Genomic DNA, 20,368 nt, shown 5'->3' on the forward strand with positions numbered 1-20,368 from the left:
CAAGTACCTGTGTGTTAGTTAATCAGTTGTGGCCAACTCTGTGCGACCCCATGGACTGTAGCCCACCGGGCTCCTCTGTCCATGGGATTCTCCAGCAAGAATACTGGAGTGGGTGGCCTTTCCCTCCTCCAGGGGGTCTTCCCGACCCAGGGATGACACCTGGGTCTCCTGCATTGGAGGCGGATTCTTTATCACCTGAGCCCCTGGGGAAGCTCTTCTCAAGTATGAAAATGTCCCACTCACCCTCGTGTGGCAACTTTTCACGCTGTTTCGGGAATAAGAGAAGCTTTGAACCAGGGGAACTAAATCAGTGAGGCCCAAGTATATCTGGGGATCCTCAGACAGACTTGGTGTTGGCATCAGCTTGCAAATAGCCAAGGAACTGGGGACAAGGACATTCTGAGACTAACGTTTCTCTCAGTATTCTTACCCATGTGGGGACATTCTTAGCAGCTGAAATGAGCATATTCTCCAGAAGGAGGGCCGGGAGGTCCCATACACGACAGCTGCGCTCAGCTGTTCATTCCAAACTGCTGAGCCGCCATCATCTGATCCGCACTCAGGAGGTGTGGGAGAATGTGCCTGCTCCTCGCCGCCTTCTCTTACCCAGTGACATTTGCTGCTATGAATATTTTTTGGCCGCCGCTGCCAGATTCTTGAAGTGCCGTAAAGGAAGCTTCGTCCCCTTTGGTGCTGTTCAAATTGAAGCTGTAATTGACACGGTTTTACACGCCCATCAGACTTTCTCTTGCAACTCACAGGGTGAGCTCTGTTTCTGCACAGAATTTCTATGGGGCCGCCGTGCTTTGGTAGAGGCGTTCAGAACATCCCGTCTTGTGTTTCAGTGTGACCCCAACGCGCCCCACTCCTTGTAGGGTGACTCCAGGGCTGGCCTCTTCTCGCGCTTTATTTTTAGACTTTGATATTCAAATTCTACTTTGAGTGAAAATTTAAATCCCATGTCAACACCACTTAGAGGTTGAGGACATGGGCCCTGGTGACCCAGAAGAAATTCATGTCCTGCTTAAACGTTTGTCGCCCCTCTTTTAAAATAGACAAGGGACTTCCCTGGTGGTCCAGTGGCTGAGACCCCACGCTCCCAATGCTGGGAGCCTGGGTTCGATGCCTGGTCAGGAAAATAGATCCCAGGTGCCCCATCTAAGAGTTTGTATGCCACAACCAAAGATCCCACAGGCCGCAACTGAGACCTGGCACAGCCAAGGGAATAAGTAAATATTCAAGTAAAACAAAATGGACCAAGTTGGACTTCCTGATGATCCAGTGGTTAAGACTCTGCGCTACCACTGCAGGGGGCACGGCTTTGATCCCTGGCTGCGGAAGTTCCACACGCCACTCGGAGTGACCCCCGAAAAAAATTAAAATAGATGAGGTTTCTCACCTGCATTGGGAACGCTTCAGGTTGAGGCTTTGGGATGCAAAAGTGCCCTGTGGAAGTTTGAAACAACTGAGATGGCAGGAACCCGCCTCTGTGTGCCCTGGGATGTCGTCCAGATAGAAAGGAAGCTTCTCTGCCCCTTCATCACTGTGTGTGGCTTCTGAGAGTCTCGAATTAAGACTCTGCGGTCTTCCCCTGGTGCGGCCTCAGGAAGGAGGGAGAGATTGGAGGCCCCTGGCTGTGGTCAGGCGTGTGGGTCTCCAGGTGACCTGTGGACGAAATTTTAAGTGGGGCGCGGTCCCCTCTGAGCATGCCGCGTCCTGCTCGCCCTGCCCCCGCTGTCCGCCCCTCCGCGTGGTGCCCCTGCGTGCGAGGCTTCCTGCGGCCCACCCCTGCACCGGCAGCCAACAAATGGATATGGGCACCCCTGCGCGCCCATGTGCTTATTTTTCATCTGTACACGTTCACTGTGTTTCATAGGAGGTGAAACAGTTACAGAGACATGTCTAAGCGGAAAGAGGTGAAAATAACCAGAGTTCCGCCCTGCCCGTGTGCTCCCTTGGCGGGCGTGCCTGGCCAGGGCCCACGGCAGAGTCAGCGGGTCTGGGCGCTCGTAGAGGATGTGGGCTTCTGTCCACATCACACGGCCCCTGGAGCCTCCCTACTGGCTAAATGTGTGTGAGCGGGCACACAGCCTTCCGTGCACCAGGACCCTGGGTCCCCGGCCTGGTCCCCTCTGCTAAGCGCCAAGTGCTGGCCGGTTACTTGACCTACGTTGGTGCTAATGCATGAGGGAGCTCTGCCCTGGGTCCTAATTCTGTGAATTGGCTGAGGAAGAGCTCAGACTCCGGCAGGAGACGCTGTTGTCCAGGTGGGCTTGGCACCTGGGGCTGGACTGGAAGCTCGCAGGGGCGGGCCGGGGTTCCTCCGAATATTCCGAAATACGCTCTTCTCTGTTGGAGACACTGTGTACTTTTTGGTCAAAGAACCTGTTTTCGACCCCAGGTGAAATAGAACATACAATAAAATTAAAAGACATCTGAAGAACAGGTTTGTCTCTGGGTCACCGGATGCTTGAAGCATCTAAACGTGACACTTGAGTCAATGTTCTCTGTGTTTTTGTCACTGTGCCTGTATAATGCGCATGCTTGGAGAGGTGACAGAAGGCAGAAAGCTGCAGATTTCAGGATTTTGTGTGTGTTGTTTACCTGGCTTCTTAGAGACTCTGCTTTCTCTCTGTATTAATAGGCTAACAGGACTCTCTTGCCTGACACTTGAGGCTTTTATACGAAATAGCTGATGAGAAATGACCAGCAGAGTGTGTGTATGCGAAGTTGCTTCAGTCGTGTTCAACTCGTTGTGACTCCATGGACTGTAGCCACCAGGCTCCTCTGTCCGTGGGATTGTTCTGGCAAGAATACTGGAGTGGGTTGCCATGCCCTCCTCTAGGGGATCTTCCCGACCCAGAGATCGAACCTGTATCTCTAGTGTCTCCTGCATTGGCAGCTGGGTTCTTTACCACTGGCGCCACCTGGGAAGCCCAACCAGCAGAGAATCTGCATTTAGTAGAAGTCCTCACTTCCTCTCCACTCAGTGACGTTTCTGGGGGAAGCTGTTGGGAAGACAGTGCAGAGCCAGAAAATAGGCTTCAAGTTCTGTGAGACGGACATGGGGCAAGGAGCCCCTGGCCGATAAACTGGGGTCTGTGGTGCCCGGCTCACCGTCCTTCCTGGGACTGAGCACACGTCCCCATGATTCTCCAGATTCCACGGCTTTGGGCGGATCCAGTCCAGGCACCCTGGTTACACCCGCCAGTGGGTGCCTCCCGTCTGGGGGATCACATGGCTTTGGGGTCTGCACAGGGAACCCCTGGGAAGGGAGTGGGGTGATTCTCCCAGAAGCTGAGGCCACTGGAGCTGCCGCATGACAAGACAAAACCACAGACGTAGCAGGTAGGAAAATAGAACCAGAGGGAACATAGGCTTCTCCTCGAGGGTGAAACTCAGGGTTTTAGGAAGGGCCAGTACATATTTTTCCCTGCAAAGCCAAGGCATAGTGTGTGTAATTAATACCTCATTCCGAGGACAAGCTGGCATTGTTCTTAAACAAATCACTCACAGACAAGGGATCCAGGTCACCCGAGCTGCTTTCGAGGAAGGCTGTGCTTGCGTCCGGGTCAGAGGAGGGCGGTCCCAGGGCACCCTCAGCGAGGCGTCTCGCTTTTCCCTCCAGGGCTGACTTCGACGACACCGCGACCTACTCGGCGGTGGCCACGAATGTGCATGGACAGGTGTCCACCAACGCGGCAGTGGTGGTGAGAAGTGAGTGTGCCCTCGGGATGGGTGGGGGCTGCTCCCGCCTTCTCTCCCCTTTCTCTGCCCGCCGTGACCACTCGGCTATCTTTCAGGGTTCCGGGGTGACGAGGAGCCGTTCCATTCGGTGGGACTCCCGATTGGATGTAAGTTGATTATTTTCCTGTTTGTGCAGAAAAATGTGTCCTGACGTAGCATACAATTAAACAAATATTTTGTAAGCATCAGATGTTTTCTAAAACCGTATTCCAAAAGACTCTTTCTCCCGGCTGGTGTCCGTGTGCTGACAGTTGCTGCGGGGACTCGGGGCTCAGGGAGCTACGTGTCTTGGGGCTGGTGCAGGGTTTAGACCCCTTACTCTTGCACAGTGCTCAGAGCACACACGCCCTGCACACTCTGATTCTCCCTCCTCCTTCGGCACAAATGGCCAGACGTGACTCCACGCTGGTTTTCTGGTTCTTCAGAGGTGGCTGAGTCCACGCAGGCATCGTGACGAACATCACACACGGGCTTGAACATCAGACACTTTCTTCCCCCGGTGCTGGAGGCTGGAGGTCCCAGGTCGAGGTGCCCATCAAGTGGGTGAGGGATGCTGGGTCCTCTCTGAGAGGAGACAGAGGGCTCTGGTCTCGTCCTCTTTTTACGAGGGCACGGATCCCGCCCAGGGCCCCTCCCTCATGACCTCATCACCCACAGACCCCCAACATCGTCACACGGAGCTCGGGGCTTCCACATGGGACCTGGGGACCTGAGGGACACAGACGTTCCGTCCACAGCCATCTGTTAGAGGCAGTGGGCACAGGGGTGGTGGGGGACCTGCTTATGCCTTGCTGGCCTGGCCGTGACCATGTCTGCTGCTCCATGCAGTGCCCCTGTCGTCCGTGATCCCGTACACGTACTTTGACGTCCAGTTCATTGAGAAATTCGGAGTCACCTTCCGGCGGGAGGGCGAGACCCTGACACTCAAGTGCACGCTGCTGGTGACGCCGGACCTGAAGCGTGTGCAGCCCAGGGCTGAGTGGTATCGAGACGGTGAGTGGCTGTGGGCTCCTCCTGGGCCTCGCGGGCGGATGTGAGCTCCAAACCTGGTGCTGATGTAGCGCTGTCCCCACCTCCATGACAGCTGTGGGGGGCAGAGCAGGTGAGCCTGGGCAGAGTCTGGGCCTGCCGTGACCTTGACCTTCCCCGGAATGCAGTTCATGGCCCGGAAGAGATGAGGCATCCGGGCTGTTCTCGGTCCACAAAGAGGGTCTCATGTGATTAGGGGAAGAGAGCGAGGCATCTGTTTCCTATGTTTTTCCTCGGCTACAGCAGCTGTGAACAGTCACTAGACCTGACTGTGTGTCTGACTGTTCTGAGGTTGGTGACCCAGTTGATTACATCAGGACTTTCCGAGGGACTGTGGTCAACCCCTCATGGGTGGGTAGCTGAGGCAAGGAACCGCTGACTGCCTCTCCCTGCCTCTGGGAGCTGGCAGGATTGGGAGTGGAACCCGGGCAGCCTGGGCCCGGTCTCCACGGCCCCAGGACCCTGCCCCATGCTGTTGCCAGCACGGGATGCCCTGTGCAGCTGTGTGTGTGTGAGTCTGTGTGTTTTCATATGTGTACATGCGAGCTCGTGTGTGTGTGTATGTGTGTGACTATGTTTGAGCTCCTGTGTGTATGTGTAAGCTTGCGTGTATGTGTGTGTGTGACTATGTGTGAGCTCTTATGTGTGTGTGAGGTCCTGTGTGTGTATGTGTGTGCAAACTCGTGTGTGTGTGTGAGAGAGAGCTCCTATGTGCATGTGTGTGTGTGTGAGCAGAGTGTGTGACTATATGTGAGCTCTTATGTGTGTGTGTGAGCTCCTGTGTGCATGTGTGTGTGTGTGAGAGAGCTCCTGTGTGCATGTGTGTGTGTGTGAGCAGAGTGTGTGACTATATGTGAGCTCTTATGTGTGTGTGTGAGCTCCTGTGTGCATGTGTGTGTGTGTGTGTGAGCAGACTGTAGGAGGAAACTTCACCTCTGGCGGCTGCTCGTTTCCTGCAGATTCGGTCACAGGACCTAACACAATGCGAAATACCACAAAGAATCCTATGCCATTCCTGTCCATAAGCTAGTTTATAATCTAGCTGGGAAAATACACACGATGGTAAATCGAGGTCTCTGTGAATTATAAGGAGTGTCCCAGAAAAGCCTGTGTCAATTTGCCAAATGCCTGGTACTGGCCCCTGGCGCTGCCCAACGCAGCCAGGAAACCAGGTTCGTGGTGATGACGGAGAGCTTGATGGAAACAAAGCTGCTGACAGACGAGGCGGCTCTGAGCCGGGGGAGAGAGGAGGCCCCCCTTCTGGGTCCGGGCCAGGGCAGAGGAGCTGCCGCTGACCTTGCGGCCACTGTGAGGGTGCTTTAGGTTTGAGGGTGTTGACACCCGTGATTTTGGTTGGAAAAGGACAGTGTGTCTTATCTTCACAGTCCAGGAGGGCGAGGGGCCGGGAGAGAGGTGCTTTGTGCTGGCAGAGGAGATTAATCTATGCTTTGTAGTTCTAAGTTCAGATTTAAGGTCTCATGTAAGTCCTAAGGTTCTAATTTACCCTTTCTGGAGAGAAGTGACAGGGACATGAGGAGGGGCCTCCTGATATTTCCAGAGGATGTTGGCCTGGATGCTAGAAGGTGTTCCCGCGCCTAGGACGTAAGTGCCGGGATCTCCAGACCACGTGGTGTTACAGTCTTGTTACAGGCAGGCCCTCTCTGCACTTTCTGGTTGTGGATGTTACTGAGTCAGCAGATGAAAAATGATAGATAATTTCTGATTATTTTATCCTGTGTCTCCTTGATGCACAGTGTCGATTATTTTTTATCATTTACATTTCTTCTCCCGAAATTTGCCTTTTTAGTTCTGTTCCCTTTAGGCTGTGGTTTGTTGGCACGTTATTATTACTGTCTAAGGAACACTGTGGGGGCCTCGTGGTACGTTTCCAAGGCTCAGCAGGGCCGTGTGGCACCGTCTCGTCCTCCACACGCTGCGTGCCGGCCTCTATTCCCTCCTGGGCCGGGCCCGCGTGCCGCTGATCATGCCGTGCACACTGTCCTCTGCATGCGCCTGGGCCCTGCGTGTCCTTGAGGCCCATCTCCTTGCCCGTCCTGCAGACGTGCTGTTGAAGGAGTCCAAGTGGACCAAGATGTTCTTCGGGGAAGGCCAGGCATCGCTGTCCTTCAGCCACCTCAACAAGGACGACGAGGGGCTCTACACCCTGAGGATCGTGTCCAGAGGGGGGATCACCGACCACAGCGCCTTCCTGTTTGTCCGAGGTGCGCGGGCTCCCGGGGGCGGGGAGCAGCGTGACACGTGGTGTGAGTGGGGCTGGGGCGGAGGCAGGGCTCGCTGCCTGGGCGCCGAAGAGCTGCTGGAATCCAGGGGATGAGTCTTGGGGGAAGCGCCTGCGTGGGGCTGGGGTCCGGGGGGGAGGCCGGTTCCGGGCACATCCCTCCTTCCCCTCTGCCACCCCGAGGCTCGTGACAACGGAGGATGGTCGCAGGAGGAACCAACCTCAGCACGTGTGTGCCTGAGACGGTCACAGGGCAGCCGCATCCCGCAGTGTTCACACAGGACACACTCCTGTTGTCTCGTCTCATCCTCACAGCGGCTCGCGGGAGGGCCTCACCCACCCAGGTGTGGAAGGGGGGACAGAGCTCAGGACACCGCAGGCACAGTGGGTGAGGCTGTATATAAAAGAGCATTTACCTTTAGACGCAAGTGTAACGGATGCGCTTATAGATCATATACATGTGCTTATCCTCATAGGTTTATAGGTATACATTCATGTGGGCATGAAGCATAGGTCATATATACATATTTTATATACATTTTACATGTAAAATGGATAAAGGGATATATAAAATGGATAAAGTTATATTTATATAATGTACATATATATGTATACATACATACAGGTGTATATATATGTGTTAATATATATATACACACATATATTCATACACCATATGTAATCTAAACTTCGTAACAGTTTTGTAAGGAATATTCTTCCGTTTTGTGTGGCAGGAGGAGGCCTGGGCCCTTCTCCAGGGAGAGGGCCCTGGGTGTCTGAGCTGGGGAGGGTCCCCTGTGCTGTGTTGGGGGCCTCGCTCCCCCAGCTGAGCCCTCACCCCGCATGGCCTCTGGGCGCACAGGGACCTCAGGCACAGAGCCCCCACCTGGCCAAGGCACAGCTGACCACCCTCACCCAGGACACCAGCATGGTCTCTTCTGGGTGGCCGGCGGCCACTGTCCTAACCCGGCCCCCCCGCTCCATGGTCCTGGACGCTCAGCCCTCCCTCTCCTCATCCTGTGCTCCTGCCTCCTGCACCGTTATGCCCACCTGGGCTCCAGGTTCTGTATGCCTGGAGTAACCCTCTCCGTACATTGTGTTTCCACACCAGATCAGTTAGATCCATGCATGAAGGAAGGGCTGTACCGTCAGAGAATATTTTAGCTTAAAAAAAAATGCGAAACGAGTACAGACACCCACCCTCCCCACCCCCTCAAGACAGCGAAGCTGGGGTTTCAGACACTTTCCACAGAGTTTTGCCATCTTTATGACAATGGCATTAAAAGGTCCCTTCCATCCTCTGGGCAGACCTTCCAGCAAGATGTTTCACCTCATCAAAGTGCAGTACATACAATGGAGCTGCAATTTCTGGCTTGGGCATCAGTGCCAACAGGAAGAAGACAGTGCACATCTGGTGGGGGCAGGGCTGGGGGTTCACTGTTCTGATGACTCTGAGGATTTTGAACGTGAGAAGGAATATTTGGTTTAGTGTCAAGAAATCCTTAGGTTTCCATGTGCTGAGGAGACAGAACAGGAAACTGTATACGGCTGACGCTGTTAGGAGGCCGAGTGGCCACAGGTCCCAAGTAAATACACACTCCACACCAGGAGATTAAACGCTCAGCGTATCAATACTTCTAGACAGCTCTGCTGGCCTTCCGAGCTGCTGTAATTAACATTTGGAAACAAATGCAATTGCACTGTGGTCCTAAACGGCTGAGGAAGGGACACATGAGTACAGACTCAAATGTGGTCACAACTCGCAGGAAAAAATGTAAGTCTTCAAACCTTCTGAGGACTCTGAAACACGTGTGTCTAAGGTACCATGTCTCAAGTGTTCAAAAAGCCTCACGACAATAGTAGTACTTCATCGGTCAGTTTTTGACGACCTGACGTTATGTGATGACAGGCCATCAGGAGAAGGTGAACTTCAACTTTGGAGTCAGTTATGGAAAATCATAGAGTGAATGTGTGATAGAGGACAGAACGGTCTGAGTTTAAAAGTCGCACATACAGGCACCTCTCTGGTTACCAGCCTGTCGCAGTAGAGTCATCTGGGCGTCAGGGTTAAGCTGGGGAGCAGAGTGAGCAGGGAGGACTCTGGGTTTGAGGGGCTGTCAGAGCCTCAGCTGCCCCAGGCCCCAGCCACGTTCCTCTCCCCTCCCCCCAGAGACTGATCCTCTGGTCACTGTCCTCTCCCCTCCCCCAAGAGGCTGACCCTCTGGTCCCTGTCCTCTCCCCTCCCCCCAGACGCTGACCCGTGCTCACTGTCCTCTCCCCCCACAGATGCTGGCCTCTGGTCACTGTCCTCTTCCCGCCCAAACACTGACCCCTGGTCCCTGTCCTCTCCCCCTCCCCCTAGAGACCAACCCTCTGGTCTCTGTCCTGTCCCCTCCCCCCAGACGCTGACCCCTGGTCCCTGTCCTTTCCCCCTCCTCCCAGAGACCGACCCTCTGGTCCCTGTCCTCTCCCCCTCCCCCCAGACGCTGACCCCTGGTCCCTGTCCTTTCCCCCTCCTCCCAGAGACCGACCCTCTGGTCCCTGTCCTCTCCCCCTCCCCCCAGATGCTGACCCCTGGGCCCTGTCCTCTCCCCCTCCCTCAGATGCTGACCCCTGGTCCCTGTCCACTCCCCCTCCCACCAGATGCTGACCCCTGATTGCTGTCCTCTCCCCTCCCCCTAGATGCTGACCCCTGGGCCCTGTCCTCTCCTCCTCCCTCAGATGCTGACCCCTGGTCACTGTCCCCTCCCCCTAGATGCTGACCCCCTGGTCCCTGTCCTCTCCCCTCCCCCCAGATGCTGACCCCCTGGTCACTGTCCTCCCCCCTCCCCCCAATGCTGACCCCCTGGTCCCTGTCCGCCCCCCTCCCCCCAGTCACTGACCCCCTGGTCCCTGTCCTCTCCCCTCCCCCAGATGCTGGCCCCCTGGTCCCTGTCCTCTCCCCTCCCCCCAGATGCTGACCCCCGGTCCCTGTCCTCCCCCATCCCCCCAGACACTGACCCCTGGTCACTGTCCTCCCCCGTCCCCCCAGACGCTGACCCCCTGGTCCCTGTCCTCCCCCCTCCCCCCAGATGCTGACCCTCTGGTCACTGTCCTCTCCCCTCCCCCCAGATGCTGACCCCTTGGTCCCTGTCCTCCCCCCTCCCCCCAGATGCTGACCCTCTGGTCACTGTCCTCTCCCCTCCCCCCAGATGCTGACCCCCTGGTCCCTGTCCTCCCCCCTCCCCGCAGATGCTGACCCCCTGGTCCCTGTCCTCTCCCCTCCCCCCAGATGCTGACCCCCTGGTCCCTGTCCTCTCCCCTCCCCCCAGATGCTGACCCTCTGGTCACTGTCCTCTCCCCTCCCCCCAGACGCTGACCCCTGGTCCCTGTCCACTCCCCCTCCCACCAGATGCTGACCCCTGATTGCTGTCCTCCTCCCTCCCCCCAATGCTGACCCCCTGGTCCCTGTCCGCCCCCCTCCCCCCAGTCACTGACCCCCTGGTCCCTGTCCTCTCCCCTCCCCCCAGATGCTGGCCCCCTGGTCCCTGTCCTCTCCCCTCCCCCCAGATGCTGACCCCCGGTCCCTGTCCTCCCCCATCCCCCCAGACACTGACCCCTGGTCCCTGTCCTCCCCCGTCCCCCCAGACGCTGACCCCCTGGTCCCTGTCCTCTCCCCTCCCCCAGATGCTGGCCCCCTGGTCCCTGTCCTCTCCCCTCCCCCCAGATGCTGGCCCCCTGGTCCCTGTCCTCTCCCCTCCCCCCAGATGCTGACCCCCTGGTCCCTGTCCTCCCCTCTCCCCCCAGATGCTGACCCCCTGGTCCCTGTCCTCTCCCCTCCCCCCAGATGCTGACCCTCTGGTCACTGTCCTCTCCCCTCCCCCCAGATGCTGACCCCTTGGTCCCTGTCCTCCCCCCTCCCCCCAGATGCTGACCCTCTGGTCACTGTCCTCTCCCCTCCCCCCAGATGCTGTCCCCCTGGTCCCTGTCCTCCCCCCTCCCCGCAGATGCTGACCCCCTGGTCCCTGTCCTCTCCCCTCCCCCCAGATGCTGACCCCCTGGTCCCTGTCCTCTCCCCTCCCCCCAGATGCTGACCCTCTGGTCACTGTCCTCTCCCCTCCCCCCAGACGCTGACCCCTGGTCCCTGTCCTCCCCCCTCCCCCCAGACGCTGACCCCTGCTCACTGTCCTCTCCCCCCAGATGCTGACCCCCTGGTCACCGGGGCCCCAGGCGCGCCCATGGACGTGCATTGCCACGACGCGAACCGGGACTACGTCATCGTGACTTGGAAGCCCCCCAACACGACCAAGGAGAGCCCAGTCATCGGCTACTTCATCGACCGGTGAGTGTCCTGCTTCTCGGGGGCCGGAACGTTCCCGAGGCGAATCTCCTCCTGGACCGCGGGCACGGGTATCTTTCTAATCTGAGGCTCGTGATGCCGCTCTATGGCGTGTAGGTGCTTCATGATGCGGTTGTTCATGGCTCCTGGCTGGGTGGTTGGAAAACATCACCTCCTCGGCAGGGCCTTGTGAGCCCTTGATTCTTTTGTGTGCTGATGGGGCTCTGTGTGCCTGAGCGACACTAACATGGAATCCCAGCCCGCCCCAGGCCGCTCTGAGCCGCCTCGGGCCCTGCTTGGGTCCAGCTGGAGGTCCCTGCTCAGCCCTGTCCCTCCCTCTGGGTCTAGAGCCTGGCATGGTGATGTGTAGATGACGATGCCAGCTTGTTCACACCCAAAGGCCCATCTTCTTCTTGGTTAAATGGTATTTTCTTCTTGTTTCCAAGTAGAAAATATTGATGTTCTAATGCACACAATATTGGGATTTGTCTTTGAGTAATAATATGATCGTAGGTCATCTCTGATCCGAAAAGAGTTTTAACTCTTTCCTGTTCCTTTACCTGGACCGGTGCTCCGATCCTGGGAGGGAGACTGAAGGGAGCTGTGAATTTACTGGAAATGCAGTTTATTATCCATTCTCATCAGTGGATGAAATTACAGTCAAAGATCATGAATTCAGAAGTCAGAGAGAAGGGTATAAGCTGTTTGGTTATAAGAGGATGGTTCTGCGTAGGAATTGAAGGTTTTGTATGTGTAAAATGCATTAACATAAAGGGGTTATTTCAGAAAAGATCAAGCAGCTCATTTTTCTTTCTTTCTTTTTTTTTTGCTTAATATTGGTTAAATTCTCTTCCCCATCCAACAAAGCTATGCACCATCAGGGCGATAATTTGATATGCTAGAGTCAGACTTCCATCGTTCAGGGTTTACCTTGAATTAATAACAGAAACCAAAACAAATTGGGAGACACTCTCCTGTTGTGACTGTTATATGTGTGTGTAATGTATGCTGTTGTTGTTCAGTTGCCAAGTCGTGTCTGACTCTCTGTGACCCCATGAACTCCAGCACGCCAGGCCTCCCTGTCCTTCACTGTCTCCCCGAGTTTGCTCAAACTCATGTCCATTGAGTCGGTGATGCCATCCAACCATCTCATCCTCTGTCATCCCTTCTCCTCCTGCCCTCAATCTTTCCCAGCATCAGGTCTTTTCCAGTGAGTCAGCTCCTCACATCAGGTGGCCAAAGTGTTGAAGCTTCAGCTTCAGCATCAGTCCTTCCCATGAATGTTCAGGGTTGATTTCCTTTAAGATGAACGGGTTTGATCTCCTTGCAGACACTTAATAGACTGATGCAGCTGTTTCTCTCTGCTCTTTTCTGTAGATGCGAGGTGGGAACTGACAACTGGGTGCAGTGCAATGACGCCCCCGTGAAGATCTGTAAATACCCTGTTAGTGGACTCTTTGAGGGGAGGTCTTACATGTTTCGCGTGCGCGCCGTCAACAGCGCAGGGATCAGCCGGCCTTCCAGAGTCTCCGAGGCCGTGGCTGCCCTCGACCCTCTGGACCTCAGAAGGTTACAAGGTAGGTCCTTTGGAGTTCAAGGCCCGACAGCTTTGTGTGGCTAGTTCTTTCTCTTTCCCCCAACTGGGCTCTGAGCCTTGAGAGAATCCTCGGGGCTGAGCATGGCGCGACTGTGGCCCATGGGCTCCGGGCAACCCTCGAGGTCACGTTAGGGGTGTGGACACCAGACTGACATTTACACCTGGAAAGGAAGGTTCTTCCTCATCCTGAGGCTCTTCACTGAAATCAGTTAAACTGGTTCAGAATTAGACTTTTCTTCGTCCAGTGGTTCTGTCACTTCAGCGCATAATGAGAGTTGGAAGGCATTGAAGCCAAGCCCCTCTCTTTCTGAATTTTAATTTCATATGGCTCAGATTCCTCAGTGAGACTGTGTCCTTAATGATGCTCCTTAATGATGTTTGAAGTGGTCACCGCATTGTCCTGAGCTGCGTGGTCTCTTGAATCCAGTACAAAGAGCTGAGAAACACTGGCTCCCTTTAAGCCCACTTCCAAAACACCAACTCAGACCACCTCAGCCTAGTGCAGATGCTGTCATCATAATGCAGAGGCTTTCTGGATTCAGACTCAGACCCGACGTTTCTCTCTACAGCCGTCCACTTGGAGGGAGAGAAAGACATTGTGATCTACCAGGAGGACCTTGAAGGTGAGGCACTTGGCACCACTTCCTTTTGGCTGTTTTTACCCGAGGGGTGATTAGAGAGTGGTGGGTATGCTCTTCACATGTAAAAATAAAGCCTTTGGGCCCAGCTTAAGGTCATCGAATCAGGAAGATGAGCAGGCAGAGGGTAGGGCTGAGAGTGAGAGGAGGTCAGCAGAGTCCTGGCTTCACGTGGGTCATTCCAGCGTCCGCAGGGGCCACGGAGCGGTGACCGGCCCAGCCTGAGCCCTGATTCTGGGCCAAGGCTGCAGTCTTTCATCCAGGGCTACACGCCTGAACAGTATTCTATTTTTTTTTTCTAAAGCACAAATTTTATTTCTAACAATGTAACTAAGAGGGACTAGTTTGCCCATCAAAGAACGTCCCTATGGTTTGAAAGTTTGCATTTCCCTTTGTACACTGGCTTTTCTGAACATTTCCCCTGGATATTCCTACCTGCTATAGGAAGGTCGATTCACTGAGGAGGAGAATCCTGCATCATTAACCTAGGATCCAAAGATTTTGATTGAATTATGATTACCGTCCACAGAGGACAATGAATGAAAATTTAAACATGAAAAAACTGGTTTAATTTGGAGCTTCTGTCCAGGGAGATGTACTTCTGTGGGTGGTGGTTTAGTTGCTAAGTCGTGTCTGACTCTGTGTCTCCAGCCTGGAGTTTGAGGAGTGGGTAAAATGGAGGCTGAAAAAAATCTGTCAAGACCATCAGGAGACAATCACTAATGACCCTGAACAAGGGAAACCTCTGAAAACTGCCAGCAAAGCCAGATCCTGTCCTCTGGCAAAGCTGGGTGATGTCCACACCATAACCAATCAAACGCGTGGGGCTTGAATTCTTACCAAGGGGCTCAAATGGCTGGCGATACTCCAGATAAAGCAAGTGAAAGGGAAGTGAAAGTGAAAGTCACTCAGTTGTGTCCAAGTCTTTGTGACTCTATGGACTATACAGTCCACGGACTTCTCCAGGCCAGAACACTGGAGTGGGAAAGCCCAGATTGTTCCCTGAGGAGCTGCAGAGTCAGAAAGTCAGAGGTTGATTTTCATATTTGCTCCCCAGTCTGCCCCCAAACACTGTATCTTCTACCCCATAAAGATTTTCCTTTAGCGTCTCAAAACGAACATGTGTCTCTCAGAGAAACTCCTTGATGAATTTTGGTTAATCCCATGGTAACATTAATGTCTCCATTAAAACCTCCACTTCCAGAAAAACACAGAAACTGAGAAGGATGCCCAATAAATAAACAGCAAAAGAAAATAATTTGGGAGAGGCTGACATAATGACCCCGTGTATGACTGAGAGGGGTTTCCCTGGTGGCTCAGTGGTAAAGAATCTGCCTGCCAACGGGGTCACGAAGATTGGACACGACTTAACAACTAAAGCACCACCACCAAACAACTGATGAAAACAGAGGTGTTTGAGTGAATAAAAATGACCCTGATGATATCAGAACAGATGTTTCGTAGGACACCAGCCTGTACAAAACATGCGTTTTTGACCTGAGAGAGGAAAAAGAAGCTCTTTTTCTCCTAAAGGTATCAGTGAGGAGAGGAGGAGTGATCTTAGTTACCCTGAGTGAACACATCAGAGTTCAGATAAGGTAAAAATTACCTAAAATGAAGGGGTGTAAGTTGTTATATAAAGTGAAAGTCGCTCAGTCGTGTCTGCTCTTTGCGACCCCATGGACTATACAGTCCATGGAGTTCTCCAGGCCGGAATACTGGAGTAGGTAGCCTTTCCCCTCTCCAGGGGGTCTGCCCAACCCAGGGATCGAACCCAGGTCTCCTGCATAGCAGGCGGATTCTTTACCAGCTGAGCCACCAGGGAAGCCCAATATAAGTTGCTACATAGATGCTGAATATCCAGGATGAAATCTGCACTGTGTAAAGGTCACTGTGAAAAGCGCGCGCACGTGTGTGTGAAGTAATATTTCCTGACACACTTTCCGAGGCAGGACTGTGCCCCTCTGGGCAGAACAGCTGCCTCTTGATACATAGATATGCAAGTTTTGGGGTAGAAACAGCCAGTGATTCGCTAAGCACCAAATGAAGAGATAACCCATTTCCAAAGACTTGCTTTTCCAACTGATTCCATGGGAGTGTGTCTTATAGACACAGTAGGTCTTCTTTCTAGGTCTTGTAAAGTCACAGAAAACACCTTTTGTGTTTTGTCTCTTGTTTCCTCGTAAGAAGGCAGGGTTTCATACCAGCTGGTTATGAAGGGCTGAGGCTCAGGCACTGAGAACCGTTGGGGTCGGTATGTTGATACGGCCTGGAGCCCAGCCTCGCGGGCCTCAGTTGTCGTGTGAGGCTTTGCCTGTGAGGCACAGGCAGTGTCTGTGTCTAGAACAAACCAGGTGTGAAACGAAGACCTGTGCGCCTACACAGGGATCGGAGAGTTCGCTTGCTCACCTTTCTCATTTTAAACAACGAATACCTCTTCCAATCTATAAAAGTCTTTAGAGAGAGAAAGAAATGCCATGATGTTTTCGAAGAAACCATTTCTGGGTTCAAAATGTGCTATGAGGAATTTCTTCCTTTTCTACCTGTATCTCTTTTCTTCATCTCAGCTGAACGTTCTTGGCATTGCTTTAACTAGAAAAGTGCTGGCAAATGCCATTTGTTTCAATGAAAAAGAAATGTTATTTTGTTGGCTAACAAAGTGCTCTTCTGTTAGTTCAGGGTTTTTTTTTTTTATGTTTTTTGTTTTGCTAATTTTTTCTAATCATTTTAATGTTGGTTAGTGTCTTCCTGCAAACATTTAAATTAATATCTATGCTCTTCTTTTAATATCATCTAGCTTTTGCAACCTTTCTTGAGTGGTTCTCTGGAAGAATAGATACTTCATTCTTAGAAAGATGAGAAGAGGCTCTTACTTCAATAATGAGATTGTTTCCGTCCTGCTAATTATATGTCTAAGCATTCACTGCACTGTCCTGGACCAGGTCATCTGTAGCCAACACTGAACTCATCCTATGCTCTGAATGCCGCAGACTCATTTACAGTCGTTCATTCCTGAATCCTGTCTTCTTGGGTGTTCTAAAACTTCCAAGTAAACTTGATGTTTCATTGACTTAGCTGAGAGTCCCCCGGGCAGGCTGTGGAGGCTGGGCTTCCTTGGGTCTACAGAACAGAAAGAGTTGGAGTCAGGAGACCCAGGCTTGGGCCCCTGGCAGGCAGTCTGATCCCAGGGAACGCCACGTTTTCCTGAATCCCTTCCTGGGCCACCTTTGCACGTCACGTGTCTGCTTTCACCGGGGCTCAGGTGGCTGCTCAGAACTGCCCCCAAACGGGCTGTGATGCTGAGGCGGGGCTGCGGGCGGGTGCTCACCACGTGACACATCCCTCTCTTCTGTTTTGCCTTCATCTGCTTCTTCTCTCTCTGAGGCGCCTCTCCATGGTCAGAGGGTCAGTAACAGACATCAGCTTCTGTCCGTGGCCCCCTCCTTGGCTCCCGGGACCATGTAGAGACCCCTTCTCCTCTGCCTGTCTCAGGGGCTCAGGCTGCAGGCTGATGCCAGGGGTCTAGGTGACAGAGAGAGTGCACTGCCCCGATCAGGGCTTCCCTGCTGGCTGGGAGGATTCTTCCTTCTTGACTGGGCTCAGATCAACTGGTTGTCACTCCACTTTCCTCTGGGCCCTCGGGTCTGACCATGCTGGAGAGGCCATTCTGCACCGTCTCCGATGCTCCCGTCGTGGCGTCATCTGTGTGGCTTCCGTCCGTCCTGCGGTGTGTCCCTGTGTTGTCCAGTGCCTCTGAGACGAGCCGGGACTCAGTTTTGGAAGCACGGCTGCATTGCCGGGTTCGGGTGATCCGAGCCCTCTCTCTCTCTGGCTCTCTCTGGGTGCGGATGCGGCAGGTGGGCCTGGGGGCCCTGCTCTGTGCGCATACTCGGCATCTTTCTGGACACCCTGTGGCTCCTTGTCTGAAACCCAGCCCACTTACCAGACGCTGCCGGGTAAGACCAGGTTGTGGCTCGGCGCCCCTGTGGCCTGTAAAATGTGATGAGCTGGGTCTCAGGGCTCTTTGTGAAACAAACCCAGGCTTGTGTGTGCTGTTTCTATGCAGCTGGGCAACTCCTCGCCGGCAGCAGAGTCTGGAGGGAGCAACTGGATACTGAGCAGGGCTCTGAGATATCCCCGGGGATGCCTGAACCTTTTTAATCATGTGCTAATCTAATCAGAAGCTCGTAATATTTTGTATCGCAATGACTGGGACTGTGGGTCTGGAGAGCCTCCACTCCTTACGAGTAATTCTCACGTCCAAACATAACACTGCCAACACCTAACATGTTATTAGAGAGAGACATGTGGTAGAACAGAGGTAGCGGGCTGCTCTGATGCAACGTTCTGTTATGGCTGCTTGCTAATGGATGTCACGTGGGAATGTCAAGGATACATACCTGGAAGTCAGTGCCTGTGGTGTGGACCAGACCTGCCCGGGGAGGTTGAGGGAAACCATGTGCTTCGCTAGTTGATGTATAGTCTCAGTGCCTTGAGGGCTTCATGCAAGGAAAACAGCAGAGAGGCCCCTATTCCCTGCTGCAGAGCCCAGTTGCTCGTGACTTCTCTGCACAGACTCCCCACCCAGTTAGAGCTGCATGTCTGGCTAAATGCCCTGTTTCTTGGGCTTCTCAGGTGGTGCTAGTGATAAAGAACCCTCCTGCCAGTACAGGAGATGTAAGAGACACAGGTTCGATCCCTGGGTCGGGAAGATCCCCTGGAGGAGGGCATGGCCACCCACTCCAGTATTGTTGCCTGGAGGATCCCATGGACAGAGGAGCCTGGTGGGCCACAGTCCAAAGGGTTGCAAAGAGTTGGACTTGACTGAGCGACTGACACACACGCACGCCCTGGTTCTTCTGGGCGAACCCTCCCCCTCCCACGTCCAGTTGAAATTCTGGATGAGCTTTGGATTAGATTCTGTTCTTACGAACTGGCTTATACTGGGGAACAAAAGTACTTGGATGATCTTCACCCGTTCATTACACTTTGGCTCTGGAGAAACAGTTCTTGCCATTTACTGACTTTCCCAAAATAGAAGTGGAGCAAAAGCTGACACTGACACTCGAGTCCTTCAGGGCCTGTAAAGTAGCCAAGGAGCCTGCTCCAGGATGGGCCGGGGGGTCAGGGGCCCTGCTCCAGGATGGGCCGGCGGGGCGGGGGGAGCGGGGGGCCTGCTCCAGGATGGGCCAGGGGCGCAGGGGCCCTGCTCCGGGATGGGCCGGGGGAGCGGGGGGAGCGGTGGGCCTGCTCCAGGATGGGCCGGGGGGCGCATGGGGCCTGCTCCAGGATGAGCCGGGGGGGCGGGGGATCTGCTCCAGAATGGGCCGGGGGGCGGGGGGAGCAGGGGGTCTGCTCCAGGATGGGCTGGGGGAGCAGGGGGCCCGCTCCAGGATGGGCCGGGGGAGTTGGGGGAGCGGGGGGCCTGCTCCAGGATGGGCCGGGGGAGCGGGGGGAGCGGGGGCCCTGCTCCAGGATGGGCCGGGGGGGTGGCGGGAGCGGGGGGAGCAGCGGGCCTGCTCCAGGATGGGTCAGGGGAGCGGGGGCCCTGCTCCAGGATGGGCTGGGGGGGCGGGGGGAGCGGGGGGAGCGGCGGGCCTGCTCCAGGATGGGTCAGGGGAGTGGGGGCCCTGCTCCAGGATGGGCCGGGGGGGCGGGGGGCCTGCTCCAGGATGGGCCTTGGGGGCAGGGGGCCTGCTCCAGGATGGGCCGGGGGAGCGGGGGACCTGCTCCAGGATGGGCCGGGGGAGCGGGGCACCGGCTTCGGCCAGCGCTCATGGTGTGGACCTCTCCTCCAGGCGAAGTCCAGATCCCGAGACCTCCCACCAATGTCCATGCCTCGGAAACCAGCAGGACATACGTGGTCCTCAGCTGGGACCCCCCTGAGCCCCGGGGCAAGGAGCCGCTGATGTACTTCATCGAGAAGGTATGCGCCGGTCGGGTTTCCAGGAGCAGCGAGTCTGTCAGGTCTGCCCAGGCGCGGGGTCGTGTGTTCTCAGGGTGGGCGGCTCTTGGAATGATCATCTCAGAGACTCTACGTGGTTCTCCATCGTGAAGCTGCAGGCAGCAGCTGAGCCGGCAATGCCTGAGGAGCGCTGTGGTGGACGTGGCGTCGGGAACGTGGCGGGCTCGGGCTGTGCAGCCTTCGTGTGGGCCAGTCGGCCCACCGGGCCCCCCCTGCTATACATGAAGGCCTAGTGCTGGGGAGCCTGCCGTGTGCTTCCTGCTGGAACATTCTAGGCCCCAGGGTGTGAGGATTCGGGACCTAGGGGGACAGCAGCCCCCTCAGTTTGCTTCGAAGCTGAGTGAGTCCTCAGGGGTGGCGATCGCGCCGAGCAATTCACACTCCAGATGCTGAGCCATTACAAAGAGTCATTGCTTTGAGGTCAGGACGCACACAAAGGAAGAGTGTGTACACACAATAAATGTACACCCTCACCTAAGTTCCAAACACAGGTCCTCACTCCACGCCACGTGCCCTCCTGCTGCTGTGGTTGGCCGATCGCACTAAAATGCAGCTTGTGACCCACTCGTGCAAATCGCTGACCTGTGGCTGGGTCGTGGGCTGTTGTTGAAAACCCTGTGTAGCCACATGAATCCTGTAACTGGCTCATGATGCTGACTTTATATTACGATATAACATACAATCCACTACAAATATGTACACATAGAGTCTGTAACACTTAGTTGAGCAATGTTTCACCCAGTAGTAACGTGAAATACTGCAAGCTGAAGCGAAGCAGGGTGAATGTGAACAGTTTTCAGGCTCCAGAAGGTATAACGACCCTCAGCTTTCCCTG

General features: G+C 54.7%; 1 protein-coding gene across 20 annotated transcripts in view; it reads left to right on the forward strand.

Moving 5' to 3' along the window:
- The window catches only part of MYOM2 (myomesin 2), a 64,130-nt gene that overhangs the window by 13,693 nt on the left and 30,069 nt on the right, over positions 1 to 20,368 (forward strand). For 18 of the 20 annotated variants that reach the window (XR_014061265.1, XR_014061269.1, XR_014061271.1 and 15 more), the window contains 8 exons: positions 3,629 to 3,717; positions 3,804 to 3,854; positions 4,576 to 4,740; positions 6,837 to 6,998; positions 11,195 to 11,336; positions 12,711 to 12,910; positions 13,500 to 13,553; positions 19,367 to 19,494. Coding sequence is in view for 8 of the 20 variants with exons in the window: in XM_081517447.1 (XP_081373573.1) it covers positions 3,629 to 3,717; positions 3,804 to 3,854; positions 4,576 to 4,740; positions 6,837 to 6,998; positions 11,195 to 11,336; positions 12,711 to 12,910; positions 13,500 to 13,553; positions 19,367 to 19,494 (991 nt within the window). In the remaining 12 variants the exon portion in view is untranslated. Of the gene's footprint in view, positions 1 to 3,628; positions 3,718 to 3,803; positions 3,855 to 4,575; positions 4,741 to 6,836; positions 6,999 to 11,194; positions 11,337 to 12,710; positions 12,947 to 13,499; positions 13,554 to 19,339; positions 19,495 to 20,368 lie in introns of all 20 variants that reach the window. The other 2 variants (XR_014061263.1, XM_081517444.1) reach the window with 1 other exon arrangement.

Source organism: Giraffa tippelskirchi, chromosome 8 (genome assembly GCF_054371585.1).
Source record: "Giraffa tippelskirchi isolate mGirTip1 chromosome 8, T2T-mGirTip1v1.2.pri, whole genome shotgun sequence".
Classification (NCBI taxonomy): domain Eukaryota; kingdom Metazoa; phylum Chordata; class Mammalia; order Artiodactyla; family Giraffidae; genus Giraffa; species Giraffa tippelskirchi.